Source organism: Lepus europaeus, chromosome 7, assembly GCF_033115175.1.
Source record: "Lepus europaeus isolate LE1 chromosome 7, mLepTim1.pri, whole genome shotgun sequence".
Taxonomy (NCBI): Eukaryota; Metazoa; Chordata; class Mammalia; order Lagomorpha; family Leporidae; genus Lepus; species Lepus europaeus.
The window spans coordinates 109,602,419-109,628,603 of NC_084833.1; the positions used below are offsets into that span (position 1 = coordinate 109,602,419).

General features: G+C 45.4%; 1 protein-coding gene across 1 annotated transcript in view; it reads left to right on the forward strand.

The window, feature by feature from the left end:
• SORL1 (sortilin related receptor 1) overlaps window positions 1–26,185 on the forward strand; it is a 175,305-nt gene that overhangs the window by 44,636 nt on the left and 104,484 nt on the right. Inside the window, exons 7-11 of the mRNA XM_062197223.1 lie at window positions 10,132–10,233; window positions 11,007–11,176; window positions 17,089–17,281; window positions 19,679–19,796; window positions 20,274–20,347. Coding sequence (XP_062053207.1) covers window positions 10,132–10,233; window positions 11,007–11,176; window positions 17,089–17,281; window positions 19,679–19,796; window positions 20,274–20,347 — 657 coding nt within the window. The remainder of the gene's footprint in view (window positions 1–10,131; window positions 10,234–11,006; window positions 11,177–17,088; window positions 17,282–19,678; window positions 19,797–20,273; window positions 20,348–26,185) is intronic.

Sequence of the window (26,185 nt, forward strand, 5' to 3'; positions counted from 1 at the left end):
CAACTACTTTCCCAGGCCATAGCAGAGAGCTGGATTGGACGTGGAATAGCTGGGGTTCAAAATAGCACCCATATGGGATGCTGGCACTGCAGGTGGCAGCTTTACCCACTACACCACAGCGCCAGCCAAATATTGCCATCTTACCAGAATTGTGTCTTCTGTGGCATGGAAAAGGGATATCTTTCTTTATTTTTGCTTTCTTTGGTTTCTTCACCATGTTTTCTGGTTTCCAGTGTACAAATCTTAGACTTCAGAATTATTTTTTAACTCCATTGCAACTGATTCTTAACTTCATTTTTATTGCTATTGTATAGAACTACAATTGATTTGTGTATGTTGACCTTGTTTTCTGCTAACTTGCTGAACTTCTTTATTCATTTGTTTTGCTTTTTGATGAATTCCTTAGGATTTTCTTTATACAAGACCATGTTTTCTACAAATGGATGGAGTTTGAATTCTTCCTTCCCAGTCTGCAGGTCTTCTATCTACTTTTGTTGCTTAACTGCCTTGGCTTGAGCCTGAGTAAGATGTGGCATCGAAATGAAGAGAGCGGCCTTCCTGCTCTTGCTCTTGATCTTAGGGGAAAAGCAAAAATGATTTACAATAATTTTTATCCTTTAATCTCTTTGGCAGGATTTATCACTGTCTGGACTTCTGGGCCTGGGCTTATCTTTGTGGGAAGTTTTTTGATGACTCATTCAATCTCTTTAGATTTTTACATTTCTTTGCGATTCAGTTTTTCTCTTTAGGAATTTGTTCAGTGAATTTAGTTGTGAATGTTTAGCCGTTCATAGTTCTTACTTTAATCCTTTTTATTTCTGTGAGGTCCCTGGTGATGTTAACTCTTTCTTTCCTGATTTTGGTAAATTGCATCTTTTTTCTTTGCAGTCTGGCTAAAGGTTTGTCAGTTTTGTTAATCTTTTCAAAGAAGCAGCTTGTTGCTGGGTGATTTTCTGTATTGTTTTCTATTGTATTCCCGTTCATCATTTTCTTTCATTCTGCTTGCCTTGGGCTTAGTTTGCCTTTAATTATCTAGGTCCTTAATGTGGAATGACAGGTTATTGATTTGAGATTTTTCCTTTTTTTAATATGAGGGGACTTCCAAAAGTTCATGGAAAAATGTAATTTAAAGATAAAGCAAGGGGCTGGCACTGTGGCCTGCCACTCCAGCATCCTATATGGGTACTGGTTTGAGTCTTGGTTGCTCCACTTCCAAGTCATGCCCTTGCTGATGCACCTGGGAAAAGCAGTGGAAGATGGCCCAAGTCCTTGGGCCCCTGCACTCACATGGGAGACCCAGATGAAGCTCCTGGCTCCTGACTTCTGCCCGGCCTAGTTCTGGCCTGTTTTGGCCATTTAAGGAGCGAGTCAGAAGATGGAAGACTTTTCTCTCTGTCTCTCTGCCTCTGTCTTTCGCTCTCTATAACTCTGAGTTTCAAATCAATCAGTCTTTTTTTTTAAAAAAATAAGGTGAATTTTGCTGTGGGCTTATTTGAAGCTCCCCGCCCCCATAGTGATTATAGGTATAAATTTCCCTCTAAGCATTGGCTTCCTGCGTCCCATATGCTTGATATGTTGTGTTTTTATTTTTCATTTTCTTGAAGTATTTTCTGGTGACTCTTGTGATTTCTTTTTGACTCATTGACAATTTTGGAATGTGTTGTTTAATTCCCACATATTTATGAGTTTTTCACATTCCTTTTTCTTATTGATTAGCTCCTTTAAATTTATTGAGGCTTGCCTGGCAACTTAACATGGATTTTTTAAAGATAGATTTTTATTTATTTATTTATTTAATATATGTGAAAGGTAGAGTGACAGAGAAGGTGAGAGAAGGGGGGGGGGGAGAGAGAGAGAAAGAGAGAGAATGAATCTTGCATCTGCTGGTTTACTTCCCAAATGCCCACAACAACATCCAGGCCTGGACCAAGCCAAAGTCAGAAGCCGAGAACTCCATTTGATCTCCCACATGAGTGGCATAGACCCTGGGCCATGATCCACTGCCTTCCCATGCGCATTAGCAGGAAACTGGATCAGAAGTGGAGCAGCTAGGATTTGAAACTATCACTTGGATATAGGATGTGGGTGTCCCAGGCAGCAGTGGCTTAACCTGCTACACCACAATGACCACCCAACAGGGTCTACTTTTGAGAATGTTTCATATACTTTGAGAGGATTGTGTAGTTGTATTTTGTTGTTTTGGAATGTTATGTTCTGTAGATGTTTAATGAATCTACTTAGTTGATAGTGGTGTTCAAATTTTCTTTTTCATTTCTGCCTGTTCTATTCCTATTGAAGGTAGGGTGTTGGGATCTCTACTATCGTTGAAGAATCCCTACCTCCCCTTTGTTTCTGACAGTTTTCCGTCGTGTGCTTTGGAGTTCTGTTGTCAGGTGCCTATATGTTTACAGTATTAACTCTTCCAGATTGGCGCTTAGGTCATTGTCAAAGTCCTTCTTTAACTGCAGTAATTATTTTTGTCTTAAAGTCTGCTTTGCTGCCATTGTTTCTTTACTTTTCTTCTGGGTACTGTTCAACTGGTATATAATTTTCCGTCCTTTTAGCTTCAACCTATATGTGTATTTGAACTCATAGATAGCCTAGAGTTGTGTGATGTATATTATGCCTTCTCTGAATTCCTGCCTTTTGATTAGAGTGCTTAGTGTACTCCTAGTCAACTTAATTACGAGTGGTAGGCTGCACATCTGCCATCATACTGTTTGCTTTCCACCTGTCTCGTGACTGCTGTTGCCTTCCTTTGTATTAGATACATGTTTTCTAGGGTATTAATTTTAATTCCTTTTTACCTCCTTTCTCAATGCTTGCTGTTGGGGTTATAATACACATTGAATTTATAAAATCTAGTATGGATTAATAACAGCTTAGTTTTAATAGTATACAGAATCCTTGTTTCCATAGACCTTTCCTGCACCTGACCCCTTGTGCCACTCTTGTTACATGATTGTACACTTTAAGTCCATCAACATATTTTTTTTTAATTGAATAGCTCTTGTATGCGCTGTCACTTTTATTTTATGCTTCAAGATTCTTAGTTTATCTTTGGCTTTCAACAGCTTTGCTATGAAATATCTAGGTGTGAGTCTCCCAGGTTTATTGTCCTGGGAGTTCATTATGCTTAATTGATGTGTGGGTTTAGTTCTTCATCAAAATTTGGTGAGTTTTGGTCATTGTTTCTTCGAGTATTCTTTCTCTTTTCTCTCTCACCAGTGACTTCTTAATGCATGTGTTGGGACACTTAATGGTTTCCCCTGGGTCTCTTAGTCTCTGTTAATGTTTAAAATTCTTTTCTTCCCTCTTTTCTTTGGACTGAGTCATCACAGTTGACACGTTTTTTTTTTTTTTTTTAAGATTTATTTTATTTATTTGAAAGAGTTACAGAGAGAGGTAGAGCCAGAGAGAGAGAGAGAGGTCTTCCATCCACTGCTTCACTCCCCAAATAGCTGCAACAGCCAGAGCTGAGCTGATTTGAAGCCAGGAGCCAGCAGTGTCTTCTGAGTATCCAAGCGAGTACAGGGACCCAAGGACTTGGGCCATCTTCTACTGCTTTCCCAGGCCATAGCAGAGAGCTAGATTGCAAGTGGAGCAGCCGGGACTTGAACTGGTGCACCTATGGGATGCTGGTGCTGCAGGCCAGGGCTTTAACCTGCTGTGCCACAGCGGCAGCTCCTTGACATGTCTTAAATTCACTGCTTCTTTTTCATGTTCATCTCTGTGTTAAACCCCTGTATTATTTTTTTATTTTCAACTCCAGGATTTCTATTTCTGTTATTTTTTTTTTTTTTGATTCCTGTTTCTTTATTGATGATCTCTACTAGATGAGACTTTGTGCTCATAATTTCCTTTAATTCTTTAGCCATGACTCCCTTTAGTTCTTTGAATGTATTCATGATAGCTGACTGTTCTGGTCTTTATCAGGGACACTTATTATTAATTGCTTCCCCCCACCACACCCTTGGTGTGGCCATATTTTGCTTGCCTTGTAAATTTTTGTTGAAAGTTGGGCATTGTAAATGGAGTGGCAGCTATTTGTATCAGGATACTCCTTAGGGTTTATTATGTTTTCTTGTTCAGTGAGTTTCTTGTACAACTCTGAAGTTTATATTCTTTAGCATATATGGTTATTACACATCTTAGTGATCAGCTAGTGTTTTGACAAGATTTCCTTAGATGCTTTGGGCCCATGAGTTTTAGCCTTTGCTGATAGCCTCTGGGTGTCAGTGCCTTCACAGGCAGTTTGAAGCTCTGCCCTAGCCCTCATTTCCTGCTTGTGCAGTGCCTTCAAGTCAGCTGGATGTGAGAGATTGGACCCTCTTCAGTTCTCACTGAGCATACTCCTAGTTCTTATGTGCTGACCTTGTAGATTCCCAGGAATATGGCAGAGCTTGTCCAGGGCTCTTATGGACATCTTCTTCCTCCAACTTTTCCTTTTAAGCCTTTTAGTTAGTTCCTTGTGAAACCCAACAGATAATGCCATGTCCAGCACCTACAACATGAACTCTTTGCCGATTGTCACTCTCTGTGTCCTATAAGTGCCCTGTCTGGCTGTGGAGCTGTTTGTCCAGTGAGCTGAGTCAGGTTGCACACAGATGGGGTCTGAGAGCGCAGCTTCCTTGTGAAGCACGAAGCAGGTAGCAGCAGTGACTTGTGTTCTTCTGAGTGGTCTGCTCCCTGACTATGCTGCTCGGGAGCTTTGGGCCTGTTTGGTTTTTGCAGTGTCACCAGGCTCCTGGTGTTGAGAGGCCATTGCAGTTGTGAGGCTGTGAATTTGCAAGGTTATTGCAGGGCCAGGGAAGGGGATGGGATCGGGGCGTGAAGACAGTACAGCGTTGGATACCCTTGCTGACATTCAGCCATTGTTCTTGATTTGGTGCTTTGTGGGTTTTTGCAAACTTCTCTTTAACTTCCAGAATTCTGACTAAGTAGATTTGGAGAAATCTTACTTTCATAGATGAGTGGAGTTTTAGAGTTTCCTACTCTGCCATTCCAAAAGTGCTTCCAGTTAATATTAATTGCATAAATTTTATTGGAAACATTTCCCCAGGAACCTAAAGGAACCCTTGGTACTGCTAGTCTACCTGGGCCTTGTGCTCCCTTATCCAGCTTCAATGTTACCAACAGCTGCTGATACCTCTGCTGATCTCCTTTCAACTGTTTGTCTACCACCTAATTTTTCTCTTGGAGCATTTTAAAGCTAATCCCAGGTGTCACGTTGCACCTGTATTTTATGTAAGGTGCCCACTGTGGACAGCATTGAAGTGAGTGAGTGAGTCTGCCGAAGCTTTGCTGCTGCCGCCGAAGGGCACGTGGCAGAGGTGCCCTGAGTCAAATGCTTCTGCGTGGCCACAGGCCTTGGGTGCCTCGGCTCTCCACCTGCTTTCTCTCACTTCTATGTGCAACCTTGACCTGAGGAACCCATCACACGATGAGAAGGTGTCATGTGTTTAGTTTCATTTGCTGTTGACAATTTCAGTTATAAATTGAAATTCAGGTTCTTTAGATATGTATGTTATTTTAGTTTTAATTCTCATAAGAGAAACACAAAATTAAAAAAGCATTGTCAGACCCTGTAAGAGTGACACAGATTAAAACATGTAAATAATTCCTAATTGTTGATGACACTATGTGTCACAGGTGGATATATTAATTGTCACAACCTTTCAGGAAGCCATTTCCTGATATCTATCAAAAATAAGAGTTTTTGGGGGCTGGTGTTGTGGCACAGCATGTTAAGCTGGCACCGGCAGTGCCGGCATCCCATATGGGTGCCAGTTTGAGTCCTGGCTGCTCCACTTCCGATCCAGCTCCCTGCTAATGTGCCTGGGAAAGCAGTGGAAGATGGTCCAGGTATCTGGGTTCCTGATACCCACATGGGAGACCTGGAGAAGCTCCTGGCTTCAGCTTGGCCCCGTCCTGGCTTCAGCTTGGCCCAGTCCTGGCTATTGCACCCATTTAAAGAGTGAACTAGTAATAGGAGATATTTCTTTTTCTCTCTGTAACTATGCCCTTAAAGTAAATAAATAAAATATTTTAAAAAATTTAAATCTTGGAAGCCTTGTAAAAATGTATCTTACAAATAGTGTTGCACAGGTCTGAGAAGAGTACCACCTACCATTAAAGAGTGCCTCTGAAAAGAACCTAAATGCCCCTGGTTAGCTCTTTTTTTTTTTTTTTTTTTTTTTTGACAGGCAGAGTGGATAGCGAGAGAGAGAGACAGAGAGGAAGGTCTTCCTTTTTGCCATTGGTTCACCCTCCAATGGCCGCTACGGACGGCGTATCTCGCTGATCCGAAGCCAGGAGCCAGGTGCTTCTCCTGGTTTCCCTTGCGGGTGCAGGGCCCAAGCACTTGGGCCATCCTCCACTGCCTTCCCGGGCCATAGCAGAGAGCTGCCCTGGAAGAGGGGCAACCGGGATAGAGTCCGGCGCCCCAACCGGGACTAGAACCCGGTGTGCCGGTGCCGCAAGGTGGAGGATTAGCCTGTTAAGCCACGGCGCCGGCCCCTGGTTAGCTCTTAAGTGGAAAGATGACTTGGATCCACTGTTAATGCAAAAAGTTATATTGTAGAGTAGAAAGATACACTGTTAAAATATCTTTCATGACCCAATTTGTCCATGAAAAATTAAATCACCCACATGAATTTGGAATGGTGTTAGGCTACGGATGATAGATTGCTGTTGTATAATCCCCACTAGTGGCTTGCGTTCTCTGGGTTGCCTTGTGGTCCGAGATGCCCACTTAGCCTTTGAGCCCTTACCCCAGTCAGGAAGAGTAAGGAAAGGCAGAAGGGTTGAACGAGGAGCTCCTCCAGCTAACCCGGTCCCTCAAGCAGCTCTCCCAGAAGCCCAGCACAACACTTCTGTTTGTCTCTCATCTCTCACTGCCTCATACTTAGTTGCAAGATCACACAAAGCAGCCAAGCCAGTGAGACCCTTTCTTCCTCTGCGTGGCTGTGAGGCTTCTTTTGCTCAGGGGGCCAGGGCTTGGGTCATTTGGCAATGTCTGTTATAGAAATAGGCTTGTGAGTGGTGGCACAGGAAATCCCTGAGAAAGTGCACGTGAGCTGTCACCCAGCGGGCATTCTAGGGGGCAGCAGCATGGAAGGTCTTTAGAATTATACCTGTCTGTACCTGGAGTCTTTCAAAAGTTTCTGGAAATTGTATATTATGGAAAAAACTATGCATGGGGTTCAGAACTTTTTATTATTGCTGGTTTATTACCTAACGGTCCGCAGTAGCTGGGGCTGGGTCAGGCTGAAGGAGTCCGCTCAGGTCTCCCATGTGGGTGGCAAGGGTCCAATTATTTGAGCCGTCGCTGCTGCCTCCCAGGATGCACATTGGCAGGACGCTGGGATCCGGAGCAGAGCCTGGAGCTCTGATGTGGGCTTGGGCATCCCAAGTTGTGCGTTAATTGCTAGGCCCAAGGCCTTCCCTCAAAACCCTTTTGCACAGAAATAAACTTATCTTTTAGTTCTGTTTCTCCATGAAGTTTTTAAAGTGATGTTTTCCATGAGCATAGTTTATTTTTAAAAGAATAGTTAAACACACACAAAGACTCAAAAACCAATTAGCAAAAAATCCACAATTTATTAAGAAAAGCAGAATCCGAAGTGTTATTGTTCTTTTTGGTGGCAGGAAAACAATATAAGAGCTTTTTATGAGTTACTGCACTTAGGAGCAAAAACCTGAATTGTCCAGTTTAGGAATAATATTCCTAGAAAGTAGTGGAATGGATACACTTTGAGATTTTTTTTTTTTTTTTTTTTTTTGATGACCATGGTATTCTGTGATTTTTGCATTTGTGGAATAAGACTGGCTTTGATATGCATTCTTAACACTAAGGCCTCTCAGTAGTAATTGTTAGGAATTTTAACCAATTATGGGCCTGGGCCTGACTTTACAAAGAATAAATCTTTCATTTTAAGCTGTACTTAGAAGTAAACAAAAGTCTGGGCCGGCGCTGCAGCTCACTTGGTTAATCCACCTGTGGTGCCGGCATCCCATATGGGCACTGGGTTCTAGTCCCGGCTGCTCTTCTTCCAGACCAGCTCTCTGCTGTGGCCCGGGAGGGCAGTGGAGGATGGCCCAGGTGCTTGGGCTCCTGCACCCATGTGGGAGACCAGGAGGAAGCACCTGGCTCCTGGCTTCGAATTGGCACAGCGCGCCGGCCGTAGCGGCCATTTGGTGCGTGAATCAATGGAAGAAAGACCTTTCTCTCTGTCTCTCTCACTGTCTAACTCTACCTGTCAAATAAAAAAAAGTAAACAAGTCACAAAAATGGATATTTTATCGATACTTGTATATTCATATATATTCATAAAGATTGAGTTGTGTGTAGGTGACAGACTAATTATCCAGCATAAAATTTTATTGACTTAGTGAGAGCTTTTGGAAGTTATTTGTAACAATGTATTTTTGCTGGGAACTGTTTTCTCATTCAGACAATACGTTTTCACATTTTTAATAAATCCGTCATGTCCTATGACCCTATCCTGAATACGAGCTATTGACGTAGTTTGCAGGGAATCATTTTGGAAAGTCAGGCTGGCTTTCTTCTCTGTCTGACTTCCTTAAAACAAACTACTCCTCACCATTTGGTCAGTGTGGTTTGATTGTGTGTACTCTGCCGGTGAATCACAAGTCACTTTGTATCTACTATTCACCAGCTTGTTCCTCTCCTAGGAATTCTCTGTGTGTCATCTATCTATTGATCAATGGATCTATCTGTTGATCTATCTGAGATCTGCTACACTTGTTCCCTTCCCGGATGCCTGCAGTGGTATGAACTGGTCAGACAGAAATGAGGAGCCAGGAATGCAGTCCAGGTCTCCTTGCCTCACGTGGTATCTGTGGAGCCTACAAGGGCACAGGGTACTCAGGTGTTATATGAACGGTCTTTTAAAAGTTCATGAAAATGCATATTATGCAAAAGTTATGCATGGATTTAAAAAACTTTCTGCACTAAAATAAACTTTTCGTTCCATTTCTACAAAACGTTTGATGTACTCTTATTTATTTCAGATAAAATTAATTTGTATGTTCTTACTCTATAGGAAGTTAACTAGTCAAGGATAGTGTTAAGTTAACCTTTGCTGGCTGCAGAATTCCAGAATCCCAGTAGGTTTGGTAGTCATTTGTGTGATTGTGTTCACATTGTCTTTCTTGTTGGCCTTGCACCATTGCCTTCAATCCCCGGTCATACACATTCAGAGCTGCGAAAGACCGCACGGAGCTCTTACTCTTTTAGGAGTCCTAGACCCCTTTGAGAATCTCATAAAAGGCTTGGACCCTCCATCACAAAATGAGTGAAAATTTACATACATATTTATGGGGCTCCGGGACTGGTTAAACCTATGCACAGGGGGATCCTGATCTAAATAAGTTTCTGATTTTATGGGTGAATTAACTGAGGGCTGGGAAGATTTCCTGATTTTCTCAGGTGATGGAGCTATGGTTTATACATATTTTCAAGATTCTAGCTGCGGCATAAAATCTCTAAAATGGGATGCGATGTGGCCGGCGTCATGTTGAATACTCTACCAATGTATGTGTATTCCAGCAGAAGACATTAGTCGGTAAGGAGTGTTCACAGGTCGGACTGTACAGTCAGTGAGGATGCCTGCAAGTCTGGGTGCAAACTAAAACCTGTGATTTGAGCATTTGATCTAAAGGCAGGAGTGGAAAGGAGAAGAGAACGTGTCGTGTGTGCGGAGTGCGTGGCCGATTTCCCCCGTGGTGGCGTGGAGGCTGTGGGCTCTGCTCTGCCTGCTTTCGCCCTCACCGCCCAATCCCCTTCCTCTCGCTCTGCTTGAGTGTGGGCAACCTCCATTGCCCTCCCCAAGGCCACGTTTTTCCCTCATGCCGTCATCCTTCCTCATCTAACATCCATGGACCTTCCAGGATGCATTCCAGTATCTAGTATCTGTTGTATCCAGGACGAAGCAGCGCAGCCAGTGATGGCAGATGCTGCGAAAGTAAGAATTCACTGGCCCGGTCTCTATTTTGTATGTGCAGTAGCATTGGATGGGTCTGACTTTTGCTTCCTTTTTCCACTAGTTTTGAGTGGCTGTTATCCTGCACATTTAATGAATTATTTTTCTTTCTCTTCCTTGGCAGCATCTCTTGGGCAGTCCACTGCAGTCCTCTGTCCAGCTCTGGGTCTCCTTTGGCCGGAAGCCCATGCGGGCCGCCCAGTTTGTTACAAGACATCCTATTAACGTGAGTGCGGTGTGCTTGAGGGTGGGAAGACGTGTGGTCTCCGTGTGGAGGTCATGGGGAGGGCGTTGGTGGCATGTCCTACTGGGGTACGGGTGGGATGGAAGTCCCTTGAAGTCGCTTTCCAGAGAGATCAGTCTCTCTCCAGCCATGATCTTGTTCTGTTATTGGCCACTTCAGTGTTTGAAGTGGAGCTGAACAGGAGCCTGAATTTGCTTTAAGAGCAACAGAATTGGCAGGGAGGTTGGAGCCAGAGTCGGTGACCTCATACGCCGGTACCAAAGCAGTGGGAAGTGTGTGCACATCGGCGGTGATTCATGATTGCTGCCAGCAGTGAGGTTCTATAAGGATGCGAGACTTGGGTCTCACCCTGTGAAAGGAGACAGATTAGAGGGACCAAGGACTCAGCAGAGGAGGAAACCGTGCCGTGGGAAGTGCTTGAGTGTGCAGAGCCATCACGTAGACGTCCACAGGGAAGAGTGGCAGGACTGGGCTGTGAGAAGACACGGTATTGGCAGGCTTCGGCGTTAGCCATTGGTTTGCTGGCAGGTAGTAGCTCAGAGGGTGGGTGGTGAGAACAGTCTTGCAAGTTCTTTGCTTCTTTCCTCATCTCGGGGGGAATAAAGGAAATGCATGTTCCTCTGCGTTGTACTTTGTACTACTGTGTCCTGGGGAAAGGAGGAGACATGATTAACCAGAGAGAGGCTTTCCGGTCATTTCTGGAGTGCAGTGGCCCAGCGTGCCCTTGTGCCTCACAGCCGGGTGTTGACTTGCAGGAATATTACATCGCGGATGCCTCGGAGGACCAGGTGTTTGTGTGTGTCAGTCACAGCAACAACCGCACCAACCTGTACATCTCGGAGGCAGAGGGCTTGAAGTTCTCCCTGTCCTTGGAGAACGTGCTCTATTACAGTCCGGGAGGGGCCGGCAGTGACACCTTGGTGAGGTAAGGACGCTGAGCCACACCCCTGCCTTCTTGGGTCCTCGCAACCCTCAACCTCTCTCTGGGCCCCTGGATTCCGGTCTCGGCTGCGTGCATGGACTCACCTGAGGCACGTTCAGAGGCTTCAGGGCTCGGCTCTCATGCCCAGAGGTGACAGTTGAATTGGGTTGGGGTGCGGCCCTGGTGTGAAGATTTTATTTATTTTGAATGTAATCATTCATTTTCAAGGTTCTTATTTATTTGAGAGGCAGAGAGAGAAAGAGATCCCACAAAATGCCCACAGCAACCCAGCAGGTGCTGAAGCTGGAAACTGGGAACCCAATCCAGCTCTTCCATGTGGGTGGCAGGAACCCAACTGCTTGAGTCATTGCCACTGCTTCCCAGGTTCTGCATCAGCACGAAGCTGGAGTCAGGAGCTGGAGCTGGGATTTGAACCCAGTTCTCCTGGTGGGAGATGCAGCCGTCCTAATTGACGTCTTAACCTGCCGTGGGGATTGTGAAAAGCCCTCTAGGTGATTCTTACTGCTTTAGCTAACACAGGATCACAGCCACTCCGTTATGCCCTCCCTTCATTTAGTTATCTGATTTTGTGGTCCTTGAGCCCGTGGGAAACTTGGAAAATATCAATGGGTCAAGGAGAGCAGGGAAAAGTGGCCCAAGGGCCCTGTCCCCAAGCGGCTCAGGTTAATTGATTGCCTTACTCTTAAAGGCATTGATGCTTTATCTGTAAATCCCATGCTTGGAGCTGTTCTGCTGGTCCAGTGAGGGGTGTTTCTCTGAGCACTGCAAGCATCCAGGGGATCCGGGATGGCTGAGCAGGTTCTTTCCCAAACCCTCCTGTTCTCATTTGTTGTCTGGCCAGACTGTGATCAGGAACACTCTGTGCTCTGGAAGGAGCCCTGTGTGAAGGTGGTGGGCTTGTGGGGTGAAGTCTGCTTTGGGGCTGTGACCCCCAGGCCACACCCCTGCTGTCCATGTCTCTCTTCGTGCTGGCAAGGCATTCCATCATTGATCGATTCAACGAGTGTGTTGCTGCTCCTTGCAGATAATATGTGGGGTGCAGCAACCAAACAGTAATGAAAAAACCCAAGCAAGTCCTTCATTTTCCATGGAAGTGCGTAAGACATACATGGGTATTAGGAAAGTGCATAAGACATACATGGATAGTGTTAATAAAATTAAAAAAATATATCTCTTGTTCATTTATTTGGGATGCAGTAAGACTGAGAGAGAGAGAGATAGAAAGAGATCCCCCATCTGCCGGTTCACTACTCACATGCCCAGTGGCCGCGGAGCCAAAGCTGGAAACTCAAACTTGGTCTCTTGCCTGGGTGACAGGAACATAATTAGTCGAGCCATTGCTGCTGCCTCCTAGGGTCTGCATTAGTGGGAAGCTGGAATCAGAAGCAGATCAGAGACTTGAACCTCAGCATTCTGATATGGGATGTGAGCGTCTTAACCACAAACACTTGCTCTGCAGTATTACGAATAATTTTGCAGGAACACCCGTGTAACTTGCCTTCCACAGCAATTACCATCAGTGCTGTGTGGAAATTGTAGAGGACAAAGGGAGGAACAGGGAGCCTGGTTGGGAAAGTATTGCAGGAACCTAGGCCAGTGGAGATTGGTGCTGGCTGGACCCGGGGTGGTTAACAGTGGAAATGACAGAAATGGTCAGATTCTAAATATATTTTGAAGGTGGGCTCCACAGGATCTACTGCTGAATTGGCTGAGGGGTATGGGAGATGGAGGGGCCAAGGGACCACTGCCTGGCCTAAACAGCTGTAAGAATTTGACTTTGGGGCCGGCACTGTGGTGCAGTGGTTTAAGCCACTGCTTAGGACCCTGGCATCCCAGGTCAGAGTGCTGGTTGGAGTTCTGGCTATTCGACTTCCAATCCATATTCCTGTTGATGCACCTGGGAAGACAGAGGGGGAGAGAGGCCCAAGTGATTGGGTCAATGCACGTGGGAAACCCAGATGGAGTTCTTGTCTCTTGGCTTCTGCCTAGCCCAGACCTGGCTGTTGTGGCTATCTGGGGAGTGAAACAGTAGATGGAAGATCTCTCTCTCTCTCTCTCTCTCTCTCTTTCTCTCTCTCTGTTTCTCTGTTTCCCTATCTCTGACATTCTGCCTTTCAAATAAGTAAATAAATGTTAAAAACAACAAAAAAAGAGCTTCACTATATAAAAAAGTGAGCAGGAATAATTCAAAAGTCATGAATTTGCTTTTGGACTTTCGGATTGGATTGTTAGACTTTCAAGGGTTGTACTTTTTATCTGGTCTCCAGTAGTGGTTTTCTACTTCCTGTGTCTTTTCCTTGGGAGACATTGTTGTCTTTTATTCCTTTTTCCCCTACTATAGACTCATGAGTTACTTACTGTTTAAAGTGTTGTAAACCATGCCTGCCTTGATTTATGCTGGGGCTCACTTCTCCTGGTTTGGTATGTGGCAATTCCTGGCTCCTTCGGGCTGATTTTTTAAAAAATAATTTATTGAGGTAAAATAAAATCCACGAAACATAAACTTAGTCATTTTAAAGGGAATAATTCAGGGGCATTGAGTCACCGAGTACCTTCGCAATGTTGGGCTACTGCAACCTCTATATAACCCCAAAACATGTTCATTTCTTAACAAATAAAAGTCCATACTGGGTCAGTAGTTTTTCTGCTCCCAGCCCCTGACAGCTACTGATTTCCATTCCATCCCTGTGCACATGGGTGTTCATATACCTGGAAACATACAGTTAATATGACCTTCTGTTTCTGGCTTCTTTCACTTAGGGAAATATTTCACTTAGTGTAGTATAAGGTTTATCCATGTGTAGTGAATATGAATGCCTCTTTGATTTCCTGGGTGACTATTACTCTCCTTACTATTAGTTTTTAATAATTAAAATTGTGAACCAGTATCCCTTGGGCCTTTCACTGACTTTTTTTTTTTTTGTTAAGATTTATTTATTTTTGAAAGTCACAGTTACAGAGAGAAAAGGAGAGACAGAGAGTGAGCTCTTCAATCTGCTGGTTCACTCCTCAGATGGTCACAATGGCCAGTTGCTGGACTAGGCCAAAGCCAGGAGCCAGGCGCTTCATCCAGGTCTCTCACATGGGCTCAGGGGCCCAAATGCTTGGGCCATCCTCTGCTGCTTTCTCCAGGTCATCAGCAGGGGAGCTGGATCAGAAAGGAGCAGCTAAAACACAAACTGGTACCCATACAGGATGGCAGTGTCACAAAGGCGTGGCTTTACCCCCTACACCACAGTGCCAGCCTCCTCACTGCCTCTTGTTTTCCTGTCTCTGAGAGCCTGCGACTCAGGTCACAACTTCTAGCAGTTCTTTGTCCTCATTTCTCAGATATTCAGGATGAATATCTCACGGTGGGCCAGAAGCTAAAGAGTGCAGGCTCCGCAGGACGTGGTGAGGTCAGTGATGTGACCTCAAGTGCACCTCTCACACCCCGACAGCCCTTATGTAACTGTGAAGACCTCTCCCACCCTGCCAGAGCACAGAGGCCTGTCTGGAAAATTCACATCAAGAGTCAGACCAACGTTGCGCTTGGCCTTTTTATTCTCTGATTTTTTTCCCAGCACTCTGGTGGTCCAGATGTACACAGTTGAGTGGCCTTGATTTGTCATCTGCGTCTCCAGCTCAGACAGATGAAATGGGTTAGGGGTCAATCAGCAGATGATGTGGACAGCAGGTTTGGAATAAAATTCTATGGTGTTTGAAATAATCTACCCTTTAAACTAAGTAGGAAAGTGTGAGAACTAGAAACTGGCTCTGATTTACTTAGAGGAATTGAGAAAGAGCTCCTTCTCTCTCTCTTTCTCTCTCTCTCTCTTTCTTTCTCTCTTTCTCTAAGATTTTATTTGAGAGGCAGAGCAACAAAGAGGAAGAGACAGAGAGGTCTTCCATCTGTTGCTTCATTCCCCAAATGTCCACAGTGCCCGGAGCTGGGCTGATCCGATACCAGGAGCCCAGAGCCGCCTCTGGGTCTCCCATTGCTGGTGCGGGGGCCCAAACACTTGGGCCATCCTCTGCTGCTTTCCCAGGCCATGAGCAGAGAGCTGGATCAGAAGAGGAGCAGCCAGGACATGAAGCAGTACCCACATGGGATGCTGGTGCTGTGGGTGGAGGTTTAACCTACCATGCCACAGGACCACCCGGAGAAAGAACTCTTAATAGGGCCTGGCCCTGGCATTGGTGAGATGTGGAAAGCAGTAGCTAGGTGTGGGAACCAAGGTGTCGATGTCATGCCAGGCCTATGGAGACACCTTACAGAGGAGCACAGGCCATGGATTCTGCGGAGTGTGGCTGAAGAGACCTGGTGAGCTGCCTGGCAGGTCTTGGCCCAGAGGACTCTGGGAAGAAAGGGAAGAGTGTTCTGTTGGGGGCCAGTGAGGGTGAGACTGGAGGAAATGGACTTGGACAGCGCACTGGGCAACGCGCATTGTTACCGGGCAAGTGAGGGAGCACCGGAAGTAAAAGATTGAACTCCAGTGGAGAGGGGAGGAAGCACCGGAAGTGAAAGATTGAAGTCCGGCGGAGAGGCCTCCCCGGTCTGTGGAGGAAGCGAGGGGACCCGGGACTGGCAGATTTCCTGCTGCTAGAACCCATAGCAGTAGAGCTGAGGTGGGTGGGAGCAGGAGGGTGACAGAGCTGATCCCCGAGGCCCCCAGGAAGTGCCTGGAGGATCACTAAGTAGACCCAAGCCGCCTCGTTCCACAGTTTGGTCTCCACTTAGGCGTTTCACGTAGGATTTTTCTCAGTCCCTCCATCCGAAGCGGCTCTGTCGGGGCCGCCCATCTCCCTCCTCCTGCCCCCCCCCCCCCCCCCGGAGGCTGTCCCGTGCGTCTCTGCCTGAGGGGGCTCGAGGCATTTCTGCAGCGGGCACCGGGGCAAAGCAGATCTGTTGTGTAGACCGCTGGCTCAGGACCCCTCAACCAGGACACATTTCCAGTTGTGTCGGCTGTGTGTGAAGCCCAGGTGTCTCGGTGATTGGCAGTGCATGTGCCCTTTAGTGCAAAGTTACTGTCCGGTGAAATGCAGCATTCGAAGCCAGGAGGGCTTTCTCCTCTGTGTCCCTGTTTGCGTGCATAACCTCACGCTTTCTAGAGCCGTGCTAACCTTTGTGCTGCTTTCCTGGGGGTGGCATTGACAGATTCCGCTGGGCTCCTTCACAGAACACCCTATGGGCTTCTACGGGATCAGGGTGTTGCGTAATTCGGTTGTGAGTACCTGGACAGGGCCCGTGTCACCCTGAGCTGTGTTCCTGCAGGTGCGGTTAGGTTGTAGGCCTCACCGGTGTTATGAGTCTGTCACTAGTGGTGTTTCCTGTTTCTCAGTGCTTTCTGGAGGATTCAAGGTCAACTTCAAGAGTGAAGGAACGGATGGGACTCCTACATCAGCTTTTCTGTTACTGCTGTTAGTCTAATCATCCTAAACCCCACTAGGAGTTGATGATCAGTTAAACATCTTGGCTTTCAGAGTTAAAAAAACAATGATCAGTTTTTTAAACAAGAGCAGATTATTTAGCCATAAACAGGAATTAAGTTTGGTACATCCTGTAACACGATAAATCCTGAAGGCAGGGCTCCAAGTGAGAGAAACGGGATACAATGGGCCATATATCACAGGCTTCCACTTGTCTGGAATGTCCAGAACTCAGGAACCTGGAGAGACAGAAGGCAGATCTGTGGTTGCCAGGGCCTGGGCAGAGAAGGGGGCCTGGAGAGAGGCTGCCTAGGGGGGCACAGGTTTCTTGTTGGGATGAAGAACTGGAACTAGACAGTAATGATGCTTGTAGAGCACTGTGAATGTATTTAGTGCCCCCAAAGAGTGTATTTTAAAGTGGTTTAAGTTTTCTTTATAATAAAAATATCTCAATTCGTGTTCATAACTGTTTTCTCTCATCATAGGTACTTTGCAAATGAACCATTTGCTGACTTCCATCGTGTGGAAGGGTTGCAAGGAGTCTACATTGCTACTCTGATTAATGGTTCTATGAATGAGGAGAACATGAGATCTGTCATCACCTTTGACAAAGGGGGCACCTGGGAATTTCTGCAGGCTCCAGCCTTCACGGGGTATGGAGAGAAAATCAACTGTGAGGTATAGACGCTTTCATCTTGTTTGGCTCTTTAGTGTAAAGAAAAGAACCCTGACCTGTAGTTGATATTCCCTATATCTAATATTTACTGGGAAAAGGCACAATCATAATGCTCCATTAATATTATATGGAATAAATTTTATCTGTGTTTCTACCCTTTCAGGTTCCCAACCTCTGTGCCAAGGTACCCTGGGTCACAATTGTGAATTCCATGGGGTGCTCTGGGTTATGTTAAGTTTTTAAGGGAAATGTCATGATCCTTGACATCTGTTAGGCTCTGTATTAACTTCTCTAGTAATGAGCTTGAGTTAGTTCACAGTTTTAGCATTAGGTCATGCTATATTTATTTTGATGATAACATCTTTGAGAAGCTGGAAACAGGTATGATTAAAAAAAAAAGGTGAGGAAAATCAGGGTTGAATAGGGACTGAGGGTGGTGGTATTTGATAGGATTCTAATGTTTGAGAAGTTGTGCCGTGCTCAACAGGTGCACACATTCCATTGGTAGGTAATTGTAGTTATTTGTAAGTAAAATTTTCAGCATTTTTTTCCAGCTTACTTATATATATTACTGTTTCAAACTGCTACTGAATTATTAGGACATGTATGCTCACTAACTAGGTATAAAATACACGTTGGCATTTCTTATGACCTGAAGCTGCTAGAAAACAAGTTAATGAAACATCAGTTCCATTTCGAATCAAGATTGTTTGGGAACCTCTGGCAAAAGCTGTTACCTCTCTGAACGTAATGAGGATTGTCCAGTTACCCCTGCCCATAGGCCCAGTGGGAAAGCTAAGAATACTGCATGCGTGCATTGTTTGGTCCTGTGAAGGGTCCTTCTGAGCCTAGGCCGCTGCTTCCTTTCCCTTCAGAGGAGTGGTGCCTTTATGTGGCACCCATGCCTTGATTTCTGCTTCCCCTTAAGGAGTCCAGAGGGGTGTCAGTAGGTGGGTAGAAGGAACTCGGGAGGTGGGGTGGGAACCTGTAATACTCAGCTTTGGAAAAACTGTAACATTTTAGTTCCACAATTTTCTAGTCTCTTGGATTTTTGAATTTTGTTTGTGTGTGGCTAATGATATTGACTTCTGCACATGTTGTGCCTGCAGCCCCGGGTAACATTCTTCTGGGAACTTTTCCCCTAGGTTGTACTTTTTGGGTTTTCTTTCCTTTGTGACAACTGGTGTTGATTTACTAGATTTTCATCTAGATACAGACAAATGCCTGTGGGCCCCTCCTTCCTAGTAGTGACTCGGACCCCGACAGATCCCACCTGGCCCTGGTGTGGAAGGGGCCATAGCGTTTTTGTGCATGCAGTGTGGATCGGAGCCCTGGGTAAATAGAATTAGTGATATCGTTAAAAGTCAGCTTTTTATTCCCCTGATTGGCCAATTTCCCTTTGAACCACAGGACGGTTTATCAACTTTCAGTTTCTACTTCTGAGTTTAGGCGACGAAAAGAACAGATAGGAATAGTAAAGTCCGACTGTCTGAGGCTATGGAAACACTTCTGTGAATAGGACTTCCTTGTGTGCAAAGAAGCATGTTTTTCAAAAGGGGAGTGGACAAACATATACATATTTCTTTGAGATTCAGCCTAATTTGTACCAGATTTTGGCCAAACTAGCAAGCTGGGTATTTGTTAGAGAGTCCCACTTGTGACAAGAACAAAAGACCCTGCAGACATTGTCACCGTTTTCCCCTATGCCATAGCACACGGAGTGCCTCTGTGCAGAACACTGGACCCCTCTGAGTGCCATTGAGCAATCACTTTCTCACCAGGCGTGTGGGGTGTGGCGGCCCGGCAGAGGCCTTGATCTGATTGTTTGCTGAGCTGTTGAAGCCTGAACATAGGGCACAGAGTTCAATGTGTGGGGCTTGTGGCCTTGCTTGGTACACATACATCTTCGCACAATTGTAGAACCGCTTCACAACAATCCAGGCGAATCCTTTTGTGTTCATTTCTTGTATGTCACCCTTCTGAGTGAGGCTTTCTGATGTCTCCTTGATTTGTCTCCACTGACTCAGAAAATAATGATCATTGTCTCACTTTGTTACGCCTGAGCTCTGACTCACTTGCAAGGTCTCTGGGTGATGCAGCCAGAGGGTACCTTTCCCATCTCCACACATCGATGCTGATTTCCAGTTGTTATGCCCTTAAAGTCCCAGAAGGTGTTTTGAAGTTACTTTTCCCTTTTCTTCGATGAGCACTATTTAGGTGGGTCCGGGCGACCCTCTCAGCCTGGGCAGAGGGCCAACAGCCAGCTGCGACTCTTCCCTCCTCTAGGCCAGGCCTCCTGGCTCTGTGTCTTGCTGCTGGGTCCCCACAGCCACTTCAAGGTTTAAGGACACCCCTAGGCTTGGTATCATGTGCTGACACCTGCAACTTGCATTCCGTAGCTGTCCGAGGGCTGTTCCCTCCACCTGGCCCAGCGCCTTAGCCAGTTGCTCAACCTCCAGCTCCGGAGGATGCCCATCCTGTCCAAGGAGTCGGCGCCCGGCCTCATCATTGCCACGGGTGAGTGTGCTTTCAGCTGTGGGGTGGTGTGCAGCCTCCAGCAGTCACCACGTGGTATGGTTTTCAGATGTTCTTAGTTCCTGCATTTTACTTAGAGTTTCTGGTTGAATGAGGTGATTATATGACTCATTCTTTCTTGTTTTAACTAACGTGTTAGAGAGGCAGAGAGATAGTCGAATCAGAGAGAGAGAGAACCTGCTAGTTTACTCCCCAAGTGCCTGCAGTGCCCTGGGCTGGGCTGAAGCCAGGAACCAGGAACTCAATCCAGGTTTCCCACAAGGGTGGCAGGAACCCCGTGACGTGAGCCATCGCTGCTGCCTCCCAGGGTCTGCATTTGCAGGAAGCTGGAACCGGGAGCAGAGCTGGGATTCAGACCTAGGCACTCTGATGTGGGATGTGGTTGTCTTAGCCGTGAGGCTAAGGGCCTACTCTTGACAATTCTGGAGATGAAAAATAATTGCTCCTTTTGTATTTTAGGCTCGGTGGGAAAGAACTTGGCTAGCAAGACAAACGTGTACATCTCTAGCAGTGCTGGAGCCAGGTGGCGAGAGGTGAGCCCCCCGACCTTGATTTTTGTTGGTGTGAGAGTGTGGACTGTGTGGTGATAATACTGCAGGGACACACCTGGTCACTGGTGGAGGCCCTGCCTGCCGGGTGTGCACCCCAAGTACCGAGAGATGCCCAGAGCCACACACAGGACATTACTGATTTGTACAAGGGAGCTCCAGATGGGTCATTGACCGTTCATGAAATCTTTTGATTCCTTTTTCCATGAACATTTTGGAGCACCCTGTTAATCACACCGAGTAATGTAGACTCCAGATTTTGCCCAAAATGGTACTTTAAATAAGACAGGCTCAAATTTTAATTTGCCAAGGTTGGCCAACTCCATGAGTGCAAAGACAGTGTCTGGCCTGCTTTGTATCCCCAGGACCTAATGTGTCTAGCCTGGAGCCAGCCACTCAGTCAGTATTTGCTGAATGTGTGAGCAAGTTAAAATGTAGTTGAATGTACTTGTGGTGTTCTTCAGGTGTGAGGCTGCTTATTTTAATTTTCTTTAAACAGTTTTGAAATTTTTTATGTAACTGGAGGTGAGAGTGATGAGGTGGCGGGGGAGGGGGAGGTGGGGAGAGAGAAAGAGAGAGAGGGATAGGGATCATCCATCTGCTGGTTTGCTCCCCACACACCCGCATAGGCCAGGCTGAAACCAGGAGCCAGGAACTCTGTCTGGGTCCCACATGTGGGTGGCAGGGACCCAAGTCTAATGCTGCCTCTCGGGATGCACATTAGCAGGGAGTTGGATCAGAAGTGGAGGTAACGCTCCATCCCAGGCTCTCTGATTCGGGATGTGGACACCCAGAGCAGAGGCTTCACCTGCTCGGCCACAGCACCCACCCATATTTTTTTTTACTTTGTTTTCTGTGCTATGGAAGCATAGACCACTTTTGCCTAAAGGATGTATAACCCATGTGGATCTGTGGGCACTGATCATACCGATTCCATTGTCAGGGATGGTCCTCTAGTCCCAAAGAGCTAACTAAGCTTTAACTTTGGACGTTAAAGATTCCCAAACTTGTAAAAATATTTTTCAACAGCCTCCCGTGACTCATGAAGGCCCAGCAAAGCACATGGGTCTCATTTGTAGGGGTTGCTGTCAGTTGTGCTTGTGTATGCCAGGAGCCACCAGGGTAAACCCAGCAGATCACTGAAGAAGAATGGGTGGAACACACGGCAGACTAAGCACCATGTCAGGGGCAATGCAGGCTGTCCAGAAGAGCTGGCAGATGTGGTCCCCATCCCCATCACGCCTCCGAGGGCCTGCAGTGTGGACACGTTCATATTTCCACCTGTAATGTGTAAAGCAGCCAAGCACCAGCGCTTGTGTGACTCTTTGCAGCTCACAGAGACTTGTCTCATGACCTTGGCTCGTTTGTGGGTGGGCTTCCCATCCCTCCAGCTGAGGATGGGAGCCAGACGCTGTGTGTGTGTGTGTGTGTAACTAAGGGCTGTACGGTATGGTAGACAGCAGAGCAGATCCCCACATGTAGGAGGTCAGTAAGGCCAAAATAGCCAAAAAGAGGGAATAGTTTGGAATTTTTTTAAAGATTTATTTATTTGAAAGACAGAGTTACAGAGAGAGGGAGAGAGGTCTTCCATCCACTGGTTTACTCCCCAAATGGCAGCAATGGCTGGAGCTGAGCTGATCCGAAGCCAGGAGCCAGGAGCTTCTTCCGAGTCTCCAACATGGCTGCAGGGGCACAGGACTTGGGCCATCTTCCACTGCTTTCTCGGGGACTTTAGCTGATAGCTGGAATGGAAGAGGAGTAGCCAGGACTCAAACCGGCGCCCATATGGGATCTCAGCGCTGTAGGCCAGCGCTTTAACTCACTGTGCCACAGCACCAGCCCCTAGTTTGGATTTTTTGAGTCATCCTTATGCTGCTCTCCTAGGAGAGATTCTGCAGCTGCTTTTGGAACTGGCCATGCCTATGGGAGTTGGGTGTTCTCCGCTCTGTGGGTGGCCCCGTGCCGTGTTTGTACCTTCTGCCATTGGTGTGATCTGTGATTTGAACATCTGCGAGTGAGTTCCTTCGCAGAAAGCAGTGTCTTGTCCTCCTCCAGTGGCAATTGCTGGGGCAGCTGTCTCGGCCCCCTCCTTGCATGTTTAATGCCTGCCAAGATGCAGCCAGTGCACAGGGGACCTTATTTTGGGAACCAGCAGAGAACTGACTAGGCGGTGACTAGGCGGAGACTGTCCCGAGTGAGTGAGCCTCTGTGTCCCCGAGGGCAGCCTCCCTTCAGAGGCACAGTCTGGAGTGTGTCACAGGTTTTGCAGAGCACGAGGGGGTGGGGCACAGGCCTGGAATGCTGGTGACTGTAACTCCGGTTCTCTTCTGTTGCTAATGAGCTGTGCAAATCCTCTGATCTCAGACTTACTGTCTTGTGCTTTCTTTTCCTTTAATGATTTTTATCGAGTGTGCCAACTAAGTAAACTGGACATATTTAAGGTGTTGAGTTTGATCAGAATTGATCTTCACCACAATTAAGGTAACAGTTTCATCACCCCTTCCCTAAATATCTGTATCTCCTTTTATAGCGTGTCCCTTTCTCCACCCTGGTCTCTGTTTGCTTCTGTCACTATGTTTTCAGTAGGTGGCGTGTCAAGTTCTGCGTGATTGGCCTCATGCCGTATCTACTCTTTTCCTGGCTTCTGTTGCCCATCACGAGGACTTTGGGTTCATCCATGTTGTTTTATACAACAACAGTTCCTTCTCTTTTTATTACTGATGTGTGTCCGCTTGTAGGGATGTAGCACAATTCGTTCATACATTCATCTTTGGATAGACATTCCGATTTTCTTTATAGTTTTAAATTTTATGATGTGTTAGAGAGAAAATATGACTGAATGAGAATGAGAATGGTTTATTTCCCAAATGTCTGCAGCAGCTGGGGCTGGGCCAGGCTGACACCAGAAGCCAGGAACTAAATCCAGATCTCCTGGTGGCAGGACCGAACTACTTGAGCCTTCACCTGCTGCCTCTCGGGGTCTGTGTTAGCAGGAAGCTGGAGTCAGAAGCTGGAGCCGGGTGTATTCTGATGTGGGATGCCAGCGTCTTAACCATTAGGCCCAATGCTGGCCCTGTCCTTGTGTTTTTTATTCCTGTAATTTCCTTTCCTGTCTTGATTTGTATTGATGCTTTTAATATTCCAGTTTTATTTATATACTGTGTTTATATATATGTATGTGTGTGTATACATAGATGTGTGTGGTTGCTGTAAAGAAAATTGCGACATACATATCAAATCTTTCAGTCTTTATTATTACTGCACTTAACCTAAAATGTTGAAACCTTGCAATGATATAAGTTTCTGTCTTCTCTGCCACCTTTGTGGACGTGCCATACATACCACTTCAACATACAGTGAGCAAACTCTCAAAATGATGTTTATTTTTGCCTTGAGTGATCACGTGCGTTTTAAGAACATAAGAGGATAAAGGCGGGTTTTAACATTTACCCAGATATGTGCCATTCCTGTTGTTCTTCCTTCCTTCCTGAGGACCCCTGTGTACTACTGGGGAATTTTCCTTCAACCTGAAGAAATCTCTTTAGGATTTCCTACAGTGCAGGTGCACTGGGTGGTACATCGCTTGCTTTGGTTTGCCCTCAGTTGAGCCTCTTTATTTCAGCTGCATTCCTGGAGGATATGTGTGTAGGATAAGGAATTCTGGGTTGACATTTTCTCCCAGTCTTAATGATACCCTGCAGTCCTGTTGTTTCCCTGGGTTCTGATGAGACGCGTGGGGTTATTTGTTACCACGAAGGTGTGTGATATGCCTTTTTCTGTTGATGTTCTTGATGTTCTCAAGACTTTTTCCTTCTCTTTGGAGTTTTGTGGTAATGTGTTTAGGATAAGTTTTCTTTGAGTTTATCCTGTTTGGGGATGTTGATCTTTTATTTTCCTGTTTTTTTCCCCTTTTTAAATTTTATTTTAAAATAGTTCAGATAACACAAAAGAGCATAAAGACTAGTTCCATAAACATACAGATTTAACAACTTTTGACATTCGCCATATTGACTTCATATGTAAACATATACACACATACATACTGTTTTCTTAAAAGCAGGGGTGGCTATGTTAGCAGCACATAACATGGCATTCCTAACAGAGATGATCAAGAGAGGAGAGAAGAGACATTACAAGTCATGTAAGGGCTGTAATTCAGTGAAGATGACATTTATAAATACCCATGTAGCAGATGAAATGGCATCCTATACGTATAAGCTTCCACACAGGAGAAAAACCATGGTATTTGTCTTTCTGTATCTGGCTTATTTCACTTAGCAAAATTATCTCTAATTGTGTCATTTATTTTGTTACCAGTGTCAGGTTTTCATTCTTTTTTTGGCTGAGTAATATTCCAGTATGTATCTATGCCATTTTTTAAATCCAGTCATCCATTGATGAGCATCTGTATTGATTCTATGTCTTTGCTATTGTGAAGAGGGCTGCAGTAAATGTGGGAGTGCAGGTATTTCATATGCCGATGTCATTTCCTCTGGGTATATTCCCAGAAGTGGAATAGCTGGGTCATTTGATAGATCTATTTTTAGTTTTCTGAGCAATCTTCGTACTGTTTTCCATAATGGCTATACTAATTTGCATTCCTACCAACAGTGTACCCTTTCTCCACATCCTCACTAGTATTTATTTTCTATCTTTTTTTATAATAGCCATTCTATCTGGAGTGAGATATCTTATTGTGATTTTTATTTGCATTTCTCTGAAGACCAGTGATACTAGGTATTTTTTTCATGTGTTCATTGACCATTTCTTTTACTTTATCTTTTTTTTTTTTTTTTTTTTTTTTTTTTTTTTTTTTTGGGACAGGCAGAGTTAGACAGTGAGAGAGACAGACAGAGAAAAAGGTCTTCCTTCCAACGGTTCACCCCCAAATGGCTGCTATGGCCAGCGCACTGTGCCGATCTGAAGCCAGGAGCCAGGTGCTTCCTTCTGGTCTCCCATGCAGGTGCAGGGCCCAAGCACTTGGGCCATCCTCCACTGCACTCCTGGGCCACAGCAGAGAGCCGGACTGGAAGAGGAGCAACCGAGACAGAACCAGCACCCCAACTGGGACTAGAACCCAGGGTGCCGGCACCGCAGGCGGAGGATTAGCCTAGTGAGCCGTGGCACCAGCCAGCTATTTCTTTTTCTTCTTTTGAAAAATGTGTATTCATATCCAGTTATTTCTTGACTGGAATGTTTGTTTTGTTGAATTTCTTGGGCTCCTTATATATTCTGGATATTAATCCTCTATCAGATGCATAGTCTGAAAGTAATTCTTGCATTTTGTCAGTTGTGTGTTCACTCTGTTGATTGTTTTCTTTGCTCTGCAGAGGCTTCTTAGTTTGATATAATCCCATTTGTATATATTTACTTTAATTGCCTGTGCTTTTGAGGTCTCATCCAAAAAATTGTTGCCCTTGTCAGTGTCTTGGATGTTTCCCCTGTTTTCCTCTAGTAGTTTTATGCCTTACATTTATATCTGATTCATTTTGGGTGGATTTTTGTATAGGATATAAGATAGGAACCTTTTTTTCAAGTTTCTGCATGTGAAATCCAATTTCCCCAATCCAGTTTTCCCAAAGAGATTGTCTTTTCTCTGGGAAATGTTTTTAGCCTTTTTTTCCAGCACAAGTTGGTTGTTTATGCATGGATTTATGTCTATGTGTCTGTCTTTATGCCAGTACCATGCTGTTTTGGTTGTAGTAACCCTGTAGTATGTCTGAAATTTTGTATTCTGATGGTTCCAGTTTGTGTTTATTGTTCAGGATCGCTTTATTTGGAGTCTTTTGTGTTTTCACATGAATTTTTTAAAAAGATTTTTAT